The 15,233-nt window shown below is 37.6% G+C and overlaps 1 protein-coding gene across 2 annotated transcripts in view; it reads left to right on the plus strand.

Annotated features, from left to right (window-relative positions):
• Positions 1-1,174: 1,174 nt before the first annotated feature.
• The window catches only part of LOC142144775 (tyrosine-protein phosphatase non-receptor type 9-like), a 54,274-nt gene continuing 40,215 nt past the window's right edge, over positions 1,175-15,233 (plus strand). Inside the window, exon 1 of one of the 2 annotated variants that reach the window (XM_075203958.1) lies at positions 1,175-1,355. In XM_075203958.1, the coding sequence (XP_075060059.1) occupies positions 1,320-1,355 (36 nt within the window). In that variant the 5' untranslated portion in view covers positions 1,175-1,319. The remainder of the gene's footprint in view (positions 1,356-15,233) is intronic. The other variant, XM_075203949.1, reaches the window with a different exon arrangement.

A 15,233-nucleotide genomic window follows, 5' to 3' on the forward strand; every position in this document is an offset into this window, starting at 1 on the left:
AGTTGTAAATAGGATCAGGGCAGAATGTCGCTGGCAACAGGATCTATGCAATGTCCCAATTGTAAAGCACTAAATAATATGTGCCACTGAATGGGATCAGTGTAATATGTGCCAGGGAATGGGATCAATGCAATGTGTGGCTGGCATCAAAATCAGTGCAGAGTGTGGTTGGCAACAGAATCAATGTAATGTTTAGCTGGCAGCAGGATCAATTTAATGTGTGGCTGAAAACATGATACATGCAGCATGTGACTGGAAACAAGATCTGTGCTGTGTATAACCAGAAGCAGGATCTAATGAGGAGTCTGTGCATTGGAATCCATTAATGTAGCTGACAGTGAAGTGCTGCAACAAAAGCCGGGCTAAACATTTCTATTCACACACAATATTATATACATATAACTATAAAGAAACACATTTACATGAGCAGAACATTTGCCTACACAAACAACAGAAAGCACATAGAAACAGACACATTTTTCACTTCATTACCTATTAATTCATTTCATTGACAATTTCACACAGGCAACAATGAGTCACTTTTGCTAATCTGGAAATAAAATGCCATTCGTCTTGTGGCACTTTGCAATAATCTGTTCTCAATTAATTGGTGTTACAACTACATCCTGCTACTTCAAATAACTCTGTCCGTGTTATTGTAATTTGAAAGTGGTAAAAGTAGAACTGTGAAATAGCTGATTAGCAGGTATTGTATAAATCAGTGTGCGTTTAAAATTGCTGCCTAGCGAAACAAAAAATACAAGTATATGGGACAACATATTTTAAGTAAATAGAGCAGAGTCATTAATGAATTCGTAATCGGCATTGCCTTTGACACTGGTGAAAATAAATAGCTATGGACCATGAGCTAAAGGTCGCTCTCCCAATAGGAGAATACTGCAGAGCCTTAATGATATAAGAAACATAAAGAGTAGAAGTGGTCATTACGTTAGAAACACAAGATCTATAGCTTCCTGATGCAATATTCTCCTCTGGCTGTTTCGCAGGTTCTTGCGGCATTGCTCACTCAAGTCAATCAATCGTCTTCCCAAATCAAAGATGGCCGCGACGGCCCCTCCCTTGCTCCGTGGGCAGCTCCATCCCTACCTCGTCACGGCCTCGCCTCTCTCCTGGTCCAAAGGGAGGAGGAGAGGTTGGGACGCGCGGCGGCCGCTGTGACGTTGGTGTGGTGCTCGGTGTGTTGGTTTGCAGGGCCGTAGAGACGCGCAGTCAGTTCCTCTGTTCACGCAGTTTCCACAGCGACCTCGGGGCCACGGGAGGAGCCCGGATGTGCTGGAGAACCGGAGCCGCGAAGCAAGATGGCGGAGAAACAGCTAACGGCCCAAGAGGAACGGGTGAGCTAGGACTGGCAGACGACGTTGTGAACAGTCCCATAAGTGCATCAGTGTATATACGATATGCATTGATTTGTAGCTTGGGGGGAATGCACGTCAATTATGCATGCAATGTGCGTACAGTCATAGATCCAAATGGAATTTAACTACTGTACCTATAAAAGTTATATGGTGTATGTAGTGTTATGTGTCGCCGTAAGCACAACATGGAAATATAAATGTTTGCATTTTCTATCTATTGAGAATAAGTAGTTTAGTATGTATTCAGACACACACACAGGGTAGCATATCCCCTCTTCTATGTATTGATTGAATAGTATTGTATTTCATATTCTCTGCAACTGATTGATCTGTTATATTTTTAACTTTATTTGGCGACCCCTCCCAGCCCAGTGGGATTATTTAATATATATTTGGCCTTATCCTTTTTTTTTTAAATGAGTTTAATAGACATTGATTGAATTTACCTTCTTTCTTGCATTTTCCAGTATATGGATTGTGCAAGGATATTTTTCTGTGACAGGATGTATTGATGAGCTTTTTGGAAAGCTTCTAGTTGAAACCGCAATGTCATGGCTTATGTGTGACAATGTGGCTATCTGCACCTTTTCTTACAGTGTGTGTGTTTACAACATTCCTCACATTGATGCAACATCATGGAGTACCTTTAAATAATCCTTTTCATGTAGGTACATTTAACTGGCTGTTCAACCATGAAGCTCAAATTTTATGAGTTGATGCAAATATTACAACCAAGGCAGTAAATGGATTTCTGTTACACTGTAATTGTTCATTGTTTTCTAGACTTGATCTTTTTTATATATTTGCTAGGGCAGGGTTCTTCAACTGGTTGACTACCAAGACTTTTCTGTAGTCTACTCCATTCTTGAGATTTGCACTAATGGTGTTAATGGTATGCAAACTGAGTGTGTGTACAGTTTTAATGTATAACAATAGCGCAGCAATAAAATTTGTGAGGATTTATCAATCTATTCTGTGGTGAGGAATACAGTTGCTGCTTTCTATGTTTGGTAAATATATAATGTCACTGTGAAAATGGCATATGACTGCTCTGTAATGGTAACTGTAATTTTTTTGCCTTTACAGTAAATGTGTATATTGCTGACCCCCCTCCCCCACCACTTAGATTGCAACATATATCATTTTCTGCAATAATCTGCATTTTCTGTCTTGTTCAAATAAGTTTTCAAAACAGTTTTCAATATATCTTAAACACCCCCCCAAAACATTATTTTTTTGTGTGAATATTTTTTTTCTAACAGTGGAGTAAATCTTAGTTTTTATGGAGAGCAATTATAAAAACTAATTTAATGAACATTATTTAAATTTTAGTTCAGCCACTTTGCAACTTTCAAATGTATCCTCTTGTGCTTTCATTTCTCCTTTGCTGCAATATTCTTTCTTCCTATAATGAGTAATTTATATATATATTTTCATATCCCCTTCTACATTTATTCCAGTATGTTTTTGTATATTCCAGTGCTTCCAATGTTTTTCATGCGAAGGCTTACCTAGCAAACACATTGGTGGATATGATGTAATTAAAAATGTCATACATTCTCAATGAAGCTTGTTGCATGGCAATTTGGCAGATTTCATCCAAATTAAGCTGGCTTTGTAGCGTGTTTATAAGTGGGGGATCATCTAACCCTTTTTAATATCTAACCCAAACGGGTCAAAATTGAAATGTATAGGATGAAAAATTGACTGCACAGTGATGCTAACTGTACCGCATGTTTGAAGGGTTAATTGATTGGGTGAAATTGCTGGATATGACCATGTTTAGGAAGCTTTATGTCCCCACATGTTGCAGTGGATGGCCAAATTGCATTGATTTGTGTTTTCAGATTCCCAAAGTAGCCAGATAAACCAACCTTTCATTCACTTTTATTTTGCTATGCCAAATCATATATGATTAGATTTTAGTTGTGTATGAAGGGCCCACACACAATGGCTGTTCAGTTTGTTTGAATTGTTCATCCAAAGCATGGCCAGCTTTAGGGATCAATGTGTCACATAAAATATTTGGTTGAACGTAACTGGACCAATTCCCTGCTTGAGGAGCTGACTTTAGTTGTTTATTATACTTTATTTACCGTTACATTTTCTGTTCCTGTTACTTTTAAAGGATATCTCCAAAAGTTTTGGGTGGAGTTTATGGTACACAAAATGAAAAAGTTCACTTGTGCTCCCTTGAGCCTTCATTTTTTTTCTGTGGGTTTTTTTGTTTTTTCTTTATCATAATTTTGTTATTAGTAAACACACATTTTTCTATTTAGAATCAATATCCTCATTTCCTATTCACCATTCTCTTAATCGCTCCAAAGTTTTTACATTTAACTCTTTATGAGTAGTAATCCAAGCCTCCACAATGTTCTCTGTAGCCTAAAGGCAGAAGCATGTCTGAGTTTGTCTTTCACATGTAATACTGCCACTTGGGAAAAGCTTACAATAGCATAATTTCCCTTTAGAAAAATATTATCACCTGTCCTTAAAATAAGTTATGTAATATACATTTTTGTATTCATATTCAAGGCACATACGGTAGCATATAACATATATTCACATACAAATGACATATCATTGAAGTGTTTTGGAAATGTACTGATGTGTTTAAGCATATTGCACTGTTGCAGAGAGATTATATTGAATGTAAAATAGACAAATGTGCGTTAACATGTTTAGTTTATAATGTTTACAAATATATTGTTACCATACCATTTTTCATAACTTGAGGTGTTTCACATTGTATTTGTTCTCTAGCTGAGTGAAATTAAGTTTGTCTATTGTCAGTCATTTCATTTTTCCAAAAAGAGGCTTGCTGTAATCTGTCAATTGGACTACTGACAGGAAACCTGATGTGCAGTAGAAACACCTTCCCCCTCCATCACCTTTTCCTATCAACAGTTTTTATAATCTGAAACTCTTACATATATATTTGTGAATATAATTAGTAAGTTATCATTTTTGTTTAATCAATGGTACCAATGTTATATATGTAGTATTAGTTATGCTTCCCATTTGAACGGACAGTGATTAAAAAGTAAGCAATCTCCTTTCTTATTGTCATTTACTCCCTGATGCTAGTCAGAAGACAGGAACAGATTCAGCAGCATTCTAATAATCTAAAGACTACTCCACTTTCCTTGGTTTTCAAGGTTTTTCTTGCAAGATGCCACTTAAATTTTGAGGGCTCCGCCTCAGTGTATTCCACTAGAAACGCACACAATAATATAGTGATTGATGTTCCATTTCTATGAACACCTGTGTGTAGTTCATTTGGAATGGTCTGGATCACAGCTGATACAAAGGCCGTTGTAGAACAATATTGCTGAAATTAAAGGTTGTTTTTATTTAGAAATGCTGTGTGGACAAGCTCACTTTCACATTTCAACAGTCTTGCTGGCTCTCAAATGGTGACATATTTTATTATGATCACTCTCTCTGTGTTTGTTGCAGACTGTTGTTTGCCAAAGACAGATTCAGACACTGTCGCTTGATCTGAGTGATAGGATCATTTTCCAATTTAACACATGAGGGTGGCATAATTAGATGAGCTACCTAGCTGCTTGGTGGTCAAGTAGCTGGGACACTTTTGGGCTTTATAACAACCAGTTAGTGCATTTGGACGATGAACCAGACACATACTGATGGTGCACATCTTGCGACCGCAGTTACAAGCTCCACACAGATATCTGAAATATTTGTATGTCCTCACAGTGTTTGCGTGGGTTTCCTCCAAGTGCTCCGGTTCCTACCACACTCCAAAAACATACAGCTTGATTGGCTTCTGACAAAATTGACTCTGTGTGTTCAGAAACTTAGATTGTAAGCTCCAATGGGCAAGGGACTGATGTGAATCACTACATATGCTTTGTACAGTGCTAAGTAATGTGATTGGTGCTATATGAATAAACAATGATGATCATAGATTGAAATGATGATCAAGTCATTATCGGACACAACACTTGTTTGGGGACCCCACAGCCTGGTCAATATTGTACAGCAGAAAAGCTGCAGGCTATTTTTCCAAAGGTGCAAAGTAGACATTTGCAGTTATTTTTTTTTTTTTATAGCCAATAATCCTAAATGGTATAATTGTAGACAAAACTTCAATGGAAGAATATGGAACGTTACGATTTGTTCTATATATCTATTTAAACATTTATGATGTAGTGTCCTAAGTTTCAGTTTCTCATGTTTTAAATTGATAATGATCAGTGATCACAAACTTCCTGTATGCAATAAGCCAAATATGTTTGGTGCACAGGAGAAAGGAATTGTAACCAATAGCAACCCATAATTATGTTTTTATAGTGCACTTTGGAGTATAAAAGCACACATCTAGTTGCTATGGTTGACAGTAGTTGTATATATGTACCATGCCATAAATATGAATTAATCTGTCGCTCTTTCTACAAAGATCTAAGCATTTAAAAGAAAAATCACGTGGACAGCCCTTGAACTAGCACACTTTGTAGTGACCCTTTGTGGGAACTACGGTCCTTGTGATGCTAGTAAAAATATAGACTAAGGGGTTTTAGAAACATTGGAATTCTCAAATAACTCCAGTTTTCAGAAGTTTCCCTTAAAGTTTCTCATTTTGCAATATGCTGTAAATTATTTGTGCTACATAAATATACTGCATACTGAATATACACATTGACTACGTATAGGAGGTACTTGCACATATGTACGTGACTTTTTAATTATAAAAATAAGTATTAAAAAGACCTTTCTACTTTTTTAAATATGTTTATGGATCCCTCTTTAGTAGATAGTTGATCCCTCCATTGGGAACCCCTTGCTCTGCTCTGTGGGCTCTTGATCAAATATGCACACTAGGCTGCATAATGTCGGGATTGCGATCCAATCACAACATAATGTTACTAGAGGCTCTTTAGCCAGCCAATACAATAACAAGTCAAATTGATTATTGTTAGCATTGGGACCTTCACATGAATTATGTGAATGTCCCAATGCTAATAATCAATTTGACTTGTTACTGTATTGGCTGGCTAAAGAGTCTTTTTGGTGTTTGTTAATTATACATGCACCAGTTCTTGAAACTTACTTGCTCACCCACCTGTATTTCCAGGGAGAATTTGGTTGTCTTGAGTGTGGAGTTAGTGCTGCTGAACCGAATCCCCTGTCCCTCTCTCCAAACCCCATTCCCCCACATGCTGCCGCTCACCAGTTCTCTCTGGCAGTAGTAGTTTATAGCCGGGACAACTCTTCCTGAGTTTACAAACGGGGTACCTGGGGTAGTGAGTGAAGTAAGTAGATGGCAGTTATTAGTGGTGCCTATATCCTCCAAAATACTGTACCAGAATAGTATTGCTGCTATTGAGCACCCATTTATGAGTATTAGCTTAATTAACCAAGTACAGAAGTTCTTTGATCATACATGGTACTGCCTACTCTTTAGAGGCCTGGTTTCCTCATAGTTATATCTTTAGAGAAGGACCCATAATACACCCAGTCAAGAGGGGCAAGTCAATTTTATATAAATGCTAAAAAGTGGAATTTTTAAACACGTTATCCAACTGACAACTGTGCTGGACTGTAATTAAGCGCATTATTACAGTAATAATGGTAATAATGCGCAGGCCGCGTTTCATTTACCCTTAGCGCGGCCAATTGAATTCCCCCATAGATATTTAGTTGGACCTACTGGTATTTTTCCTTCATTAAATGGCAGCTATATTTACAAGTAAGAGTATTTAAATCTTAAATGTGCTATGTCTTTGGCAAGAAGCGAAAAGCAAAGGATTTAAAGTTTGAAGGACTAATGGAAGATCACCTTGCTTTCCCAGTTTCTAAATTATTGAATTGATTTTGTAGACCTGATATATGTTAATTGAGTTGAAATGTGTGCTTAAAGTAGACATGAAAATTTTGATCATGTAAACACTTCATGCCATAGAAAAGGAGCATGTACTTTGCCTGCCTTCTATTTTGTTTAATTTCAATACAGCCATCATTTACACAGATCAGCCACAACATTAAAACCACTGACAAGTGAAAGTAAATAACATTGATTCTCTCGTTACATGGCGTTTGTTCACTTGCTGTCTAATAAAGCCCACCCCTTGACAGTCAGTTCTTGAAGTTGATGTGTTGGAAGCAGGTAAAATGGGCAAGCGTAAGGATCAGAGCGACTTTGACAAGGGCACTACCACAATTTTCATCGCCTAAAGTATAGACCATGCAGGGGACATCATAATTGAGGTAGTGTTCTTTGGCTGAGATAGTCACTGTGTAGACGGTAAATAATTACAGCCATTCTTCGTGCACTGCCACTATATTACCAACCAGATTCACATTTCTAGTAGACCACTGGGTAGGCGATCTTGAAAGTGAATGATCTTTGCAGTGTTGCTCTGTTTTTTGTTTTTTTAAATGTTCTGTAAGACCCCTGGGCCTCTTGCTATAGTTTCCGACAGTTATTGCCAACATCAGAATTAAGTGGATTAGCCAAAGTCGGCGCAAAACACACACCATCTCTCCTACTTAATTTTGGTGTTAACATTAAGTGACAGATTCAATTCCTCACAGGGCACACTTTGCCAGCTAATACAGTACGGAATCCCTGTTCATTTTCCCTCACATCTCTAAGGAACACAAGGTAAAAATGAGCGTAAATTCTAGTAAAATCTCCGCTACAATGTGTCTCCTGATTGTTTTGAAGACACAGAAATTGTAAATGTGTAAGCAGCTATTTTTTCCCTGACGAAAACCACCTCTTTCTCCCTAGTTAAAATGGTGCACAAATAACTACAAAACAAAATTTTTGCTTTGGGATGAACTTGTTGACATAAGTGGGGGAATTAGGTTAGTTAGGTGTGAAGCAAATTAGCACTGATATTTTAAAATGTAATCAAACAATTAGTTATGTGTTTGCAAGTGAGTAAAAACTCCCTTCATTTAAAATACAAAACAGAAACCTAGTACTGAAATAAGTGAGACAGCAGTTTGTTCTTATAAACTGCATACCTTCTCAAAATCCATCCGTATCAATTGTCCTAGAGGTGCAAAAACACAATTACAGTGCTGGATTCACAATTGGTCACTGGTTTGTTTGTGTATGTATATCAAGTTCACAAGAGATGGGTGCTTTGAGAGTGGTACACTCTAGTAAAGACTGCGAAATGGATTGGCTAAAATGATTGGCTAAAATGTATAATTAGGTTGAAAAAAGGCATAAAGTTTATCCTTTCTTCTATCCTAATTGTGCAAAATTTTGAGGAAGACAAAACAAAGCCTCCATTGTGAAAATTGCCAATTTAGTTTTATGTGGGGAATATAATTAAATTGCGACCCTCAAAATGGCAATCTGATAAATTGCTTGGGTCAATCACCCCCATAAGGTCATTAGGTCTACTACTGATTATAGCTATATGTACAATTTCTTGTAAGAAAGGCATACAGTCTAATTTTATTTTCTTTTAGTGGATTTCATTGTTACCTTGTGGTTACAAATTCCGCAGCTTAGCCACACTTACAGTAAAGAACTCTTTCCTACTGAGACCAATCATTTTTTCCCCTTGTTCTCTGTATGGTACTTGTTAGGAATAGCTAATTAGATATGTCTGTGTGTTGACCTTGGATCTTTTTAAACATTAATTAGATGACCTCTAAGGTAAACACCTAGTTTTTCTAAACTTTGTATAATTGAACCCTTTCATTCCCTTTGTTAATTAGGTTACCTTCCTCTGAACCCTTTTGAATTCTCTTGTTCTTGCAGTGAGGTACAATGTTTTCCTTACATGGAATAAAGAGGGGGCATTTATCACTTTGTATGCATCTTGGGATTTTATTTGCATGTGCAGCTGCTGTCTGGGGCTGATATTCAGCCTTCTGTCCACTAGTATTTCCAAGTTCTATTTCCATTTGTTTTCTCCAATTGTATTTCATTCAATGTGTAAATAGCACATGTATTACCATAGCCTAGGTGCATAACACTAAATTCATCTACATTAAATTTCATCAGCTTTGTTGTGCCACAGTTTGTCATTTTGTAGCAAGTTACTGTCCTGGTCTGTGTTGTTAACCCTATATAGGCAAATATGGGCACTTTATGTTCTAGGCCATCTTCAAGATTATTGTCTAAAAAGACAAGATTTACTGAACCCTGTGGTAAACCACTAATTATCGTATATATCTGTCTGCATATGTTCCATGCATATATCCTTCAACCAGTTCTTTATCCATGTACATTTTCCCCTAGATCTTATTTGCCAGGCTGTTATGTGGGATACTATGGAAAGCTTGCCTTTGGAAATTTACCTGATAAAAACAATTAGCAGTCCTTCATTTAAAACATTTTTTTTTTAACTATACAACCAACAAACCCGAGGAACACTGATACATGACACACATCAATCATTCTACACATTTGCTGGAGATAACAAAGTTTTAGAAGATATTATAAAGTAGAGTTTAAAACATCCAGGAATATATTCCAAATTTCGAAGAATTTGAAATGCCCACTGGCCACACATTTCACCCCAATAAAACATTAAAGAATCATTAATTGTTTCCAAAGCTGGAGTGCTGTTGATATCTGCCCCTTTTAGCAAAGTAAAACATTCTTTGTTAGTTTGAGGGAACTACTAGGTCCACCTACACCCATGAAAGGCACAGAACTGGCGACTGAAGCAAAGGAAGCTCCAGTTTGTCACCTATAAATCGTAATGCGCAATTCTAATAGTCCTTGAATTGGACATTTGCTTCAACATATGAAGCAAATATTCTCTTTCTGATTTACACAGTGGTGATACTGGTTGGAGACCATTTTTCTTTGCCTCACTTGACATGTAAGAAATATGATGTCCACAGTACTGTTAATAGTTTTTTAACTACTTCCTCCAACTCATTCCCTGCAATGTTTGGAATATCAAACTTCAACTTGTCAAATGCGTTGACCATTGGGAATGCTATAAAGATAACCTTTCCAGATAGGTAGATAAAACTTTGAGATTTTATTATTTATACATTTTGTATTAAGTGTTTACTTTTCTCAAGGTAGCATCTAGTGTGTCAGGCTCTAACACAATGTTAGGGAGACTAGTCTGTGCATTCATGGCATGGTGCAGTTACAGATACCACTGTCCATTTTCAGATGTTGAAAGAAGACACAAACTACATCCTGAAATAGCGAGCAAGTTATTTAATCCATCTTTTACCCAAAAGCCATAATCTGTCAAAAAAAAGCAAATAGGACATGTTGTGGTATCCCACAGTGGCATAAAAGGTGACTGTGGCTAGATCACGTAGAAATAACTTATTGTAGATGTTTAGTTTAATTAGGGGTGAAGTAGTCCACTGCATGTCTTTGCAAATGTGCTGATTTTTTTGTATAGGATAATGTATTATGCCAGGTTAGAGGAAATTTGTTGTGCTGAAGGCAGGAAATGCTAAGTAAGTCTTTTTCATTTCAGAAGTGACACGCATGCTTAAGCCTGAATGCCCAAGAGGAAGTTGTTTCCTATCATCCTGTCTTGTTAAAAAGATAGAAAACGACATAAATAATGCAACCAGCAATTTAGTTAGGAAATTGATGTGAATTTTGTTAAAGTTTAAAATGTCACATCCTGATGTTAAATTAGCTCATGTAATATATCGGACGTTTCTGTGTCTGGTCGGAAAAGAGAGCTGGTTTGCCCTCTGCCAGGATTTGTGTCCAAATCTATATAAAAAGAGCTCTGTTTGACTATGTAATGTATCCTTCAATCTAACTTTTGGATGATCACCAGTACCTCAAACTTGTGTGCAAAAGTCCTTGTCAGGACTCTTGAGCAATAAAACATCACTGCTTGAAGATTCTGCCTGCGACTATTATCTGCTGTATATTGTAACCAACAGATAAAAGCTTACACACTCATTCGTTCCCCAGCAGCCATGTATTGAACTCGGCCTCTCTGTGTCAATGCTCTGCCTGCTACACAGCAGTCCTGATCCATAGTAAGCGGTCAGGAGGTACCAGCCAGCCCACAGCAAAGAAGCATTGCAGCAGCTATCCTAGAATTAAGCAGTTCCGCAAAGGAGCCCAGTGGAGGCAGATGAATTTTCCTACAACTATTGCGCAGTTGCCATTCACAGTCAGTGAGTGTCTGGTGGCAAGATGATACCAGTAGGAGTGGTCAGTAACCGTCGGTTACTGATGGTGAGAAGAAAATCCAGATAAACTGTGCAGAAGAACATCCCTCCTTTCCCCCTACAGACCTGGTGGTGAAGTAAGCCCATCTGGTAACAGTGACCAAGTCCTTCCATTCTCCCACTACCTTTTGAGAAAACCACCTTGAACCAGATCTGCATCATTGTACTCGCACATCTAGTGGGGCGGTGATTGCTTCCATGCCTCTAGGCACAAGGTTTGGCAAAGCTTCCAATGAGTCATCACCATTTATTTATATAGCGCAGCGCTGTACAGAGAACTCACTCACATCAGTCCCTGCCCCATTGGGCTTACAGTCTAAATTCCCTATCATACATACACACAGACAGAGACAGACGGACTAGGGTCAATTTGATAGCAGCCAATTAACCTACTAGTATGTTTTTGGAGTGTGGGAGGAAACCGGAGCACCCGGAGGAAACCCACGCAAACACAGGTAGAACATACAAACTCCTCACAGATAAGGCTAAGGTCAGGAATTGAACTCATGACCCCAGTGCTGTGAGGCAGAAGTGCTAACCACTACGCCACCGTGCTGCCCTATGAGTCCACCAGAGCTGCTTTAAGCAGTATGGCTAGATTCTCAGGTACTGAAAGCTTTCAATCAGCTTTCAATCAATGAGAAATCTGTAAGAAAATTAGCATTGTATGCTGGGATATGAGCAGGCCCCCATGGATTTATTATTGAGAAAATAAATTATGACTATCTGGATCTCTGTCTGCGAGATGAGCATAAGGTCCTTCATAAAACCATGCAGACACATTATTAATTGTACTACATATTTCAGAAAAGCCTTCTTTGAATATCTTGAAATAATGTAGCCTCAGCTGAGGTAGGGCTCACAAGTCTATAATTTCTTGGTTCTGATATTTACATTTTAAAAGATTGATATCACATCTGCTTTCTGACGATCTTTTTGCACTGATCTATCAGTTAGAGAGTTCATAAATAGAGTTGTCTAATATAAGAAATTGCATGAGGTCAGTGTAGGAGGATGACAACCAAAACATAACATTTTCAACAACAGAAAACAGTAACATTTGGCTAAAGATTCTTGTAAGTTATTATCAGCATGGTGCATTTTCATTATTGTATTAAGTTCAACTCTAAATGTTTCTGTGAATAGCATAAACATAACATTAGTTCATAACAATTGCAAGTCCTGGAATAGGTAGGATATTAAAATATATATAAAAACTGCTGCAAAGGGAGATTATTTGAGCGTTTTCCTTGAAATGGCAATGCTTGAAGGCCTAAATAAAAGAAAAGAAACTTGTAGGTGTACTATAGTTGTATGTTATGGCATACAGAGCTACTACTAATTATCTCTTATTGTTCACAATTTGTCACTCTGCAGTTGTGTATCAATGTTTTAAAGAGAATCTGCTTAATTTGGGAACATTTATTCTAGAGATGTTCATTGACCCCCATGTTTTTGTTTTAGATATTTTATTTTTTTTATTTATATTTTTTAAAATTGCTAAAATATGCTAAAGTCACATTTTGGGTCTTTTTTTTTTTTTTTCTTGTTCCTACATAATTATTAACCTCTATAACTAGTTTGCAGTCATTTCCACAATATTATTTTCAACAGCACAAACACAGGGCAGTTCATTGCACATCTAGGAAACATAGTGAATATGGAATTGTCCTAGGGATCTCCCACCCACCCATATGTTAAAAAGGTTTAACAAACTCCCACAGAAACAGGAGAGGTAGCAGGTACAGTTTAACAAACTAAGCACTTCAGCCACAAAAATGGCACACCTTGTCACTGAAGTGCTTGATTTGTTTGGGCCCCCACAAAACAAGCTAGCAATGGAATTAAGACAGCTAAGCTAACAGTGCTGTCAATGAACGCTAAGACTTCAGCAAGCTGGCTGGTTACTAATCGACAGAACAACGGCACAAACACACAGTCGTTCATAGCACATGTAGGAAATGTTGCCACACAGCAGTGGCAAAAAGAAAAGTGGTGCAAGATGGAATTGTCCTTGGATACTCCCACCCACCCTTATGTCGAATTGACATAATGATTGATGGGCAGCAGACTAGAGAAGGTTATAAAGTCGACAATATAATGACTTTGACAGTGGTATTGGGACAATTCAAATGTAGACAGTATTATCCCTAACTCTAACCCTGGCCCTATGCCTAGAACTGTCCCTAACAATATCCCTAGTCCTATAATAATACTGTCCACATTTTAACAGTTTACTTAATCATACTGTCCACCATGTGAATTGACGACCTAATCATACTGTTGACACCTGAATTGTTGACTGTTACACATACTGATAGACAAAGATCTAAATGTAAAACGGTGCAAAATGGAATTGTCTTTAAAAAAATATATGTTAAAATGGACATAGTTTAACAAACCTAGCACTTCAGCGACAAGAACTGCTATTTTTGTGGCTTAAGTGCTTGGTTTGTTCCAAAGGGCTTAAGGCAGGTAAGCGTATAGTGCTGTCAATGATCCTCAGCCTCATCAGTGTGTGCATCATCCTCACACAATATTAATTCATCCCTGCTGATATTCACGTTTACAGAAACCTTTGTACTTTGTTCCTGCGATTGCAGGAATGGTTTATCCAGCCTTGATAAAGCTACAAGCGAAACGCGCGTCGTCGTCTTGCTTCTCTGTCCTCCCACCATTCCTGCAATCGCTACCATTTTTAAGGGAACTTTGGTTGTTTTTTCATAGTCTCGCTCTCCTGTGAGCCATCTCGATAGAGTAAGCTGAGCCATGTGCTAATATTGACTCTCTCTCCATACGGAGCCTGTGAATATCCAAATACCTATAGAAAGGTTTCATTACAATATTTTGCGAATACAGTCGTTTAAGTGAACCCTGCTTATTTACAGTCTTACTCTCCTGCTAATTATCTTGGTAGAGTTATTTGGGCTATTTGCCAATACTGATTTGCTCTCTATACGGAGCTTATCAGGCTATGACTGTTTACTTAATAGACAGTACAGACCTATGGTAATCTGAACTAGCATATAATCTATCAGTTCAGACAAGACTGTTATAACGATAACCCGATATTAGTTCCCCTTATACTTAATGGTACCAGGTGATCAATTTTGGTGGGATTGCATATTACCCTCATTTTCAATCTAGATCAGCCCACTACCCAGGAGAGCAGAGAAGCCATACAACATAGTTGTATTCTTAAATCACTTATGATTTTTATTTCACCATCCCCTCTTTTTTATAATATTTCGCTCTATCAATTGTCCTCATCCTTTCCTTTTAATAGATAATAAGTTATATTTTACTTATACCTTCAAGGAGTGCCTCAATATAAACTTACTTTTTCTCTTTTGCTGTGCTACTGGTGATACAAAGTAGCCTGCCTCTGAAAAATCTGGCGTTGTTTGGTAGATGCTGCTGAAGGCGATTCACCAATCCAGTAGGCTGTCGGTCATATTATCTTTAGTTTGCCCACTTCCGCTTGTCCACATATCTGTGGTTAAGTGTACAGTAGGTAGAATGACATTTTGTAGTCCAACAATTAAATTTTTTCTAACCTTTGGTACAGGTGAGGAATTGTTTTTCTAGTGAAGTGGTGTAGAGATGAAATTTGGTAACTGTGACACAGGACCTCAATTAACTGTCTAAAACCAGCTACATTAATTGTGGGTATTGGACGCAGATCTAATAGCATTG

Source organism: Mixophyes fleayi, chromosome 1, assembly GCF_038048845.1.
Source record: "Mixophyes fleayi isolate aMixFle1 chromosome 1, aMixFle1.hap1, whole genome shotgun sequence".
Taxonomy (NCBI): Eukaryota; Metazoa; Chordata; class Amphibia; order Anura; family Limnodynastidae; genus Mixophyes; species Mixophyes fleayi.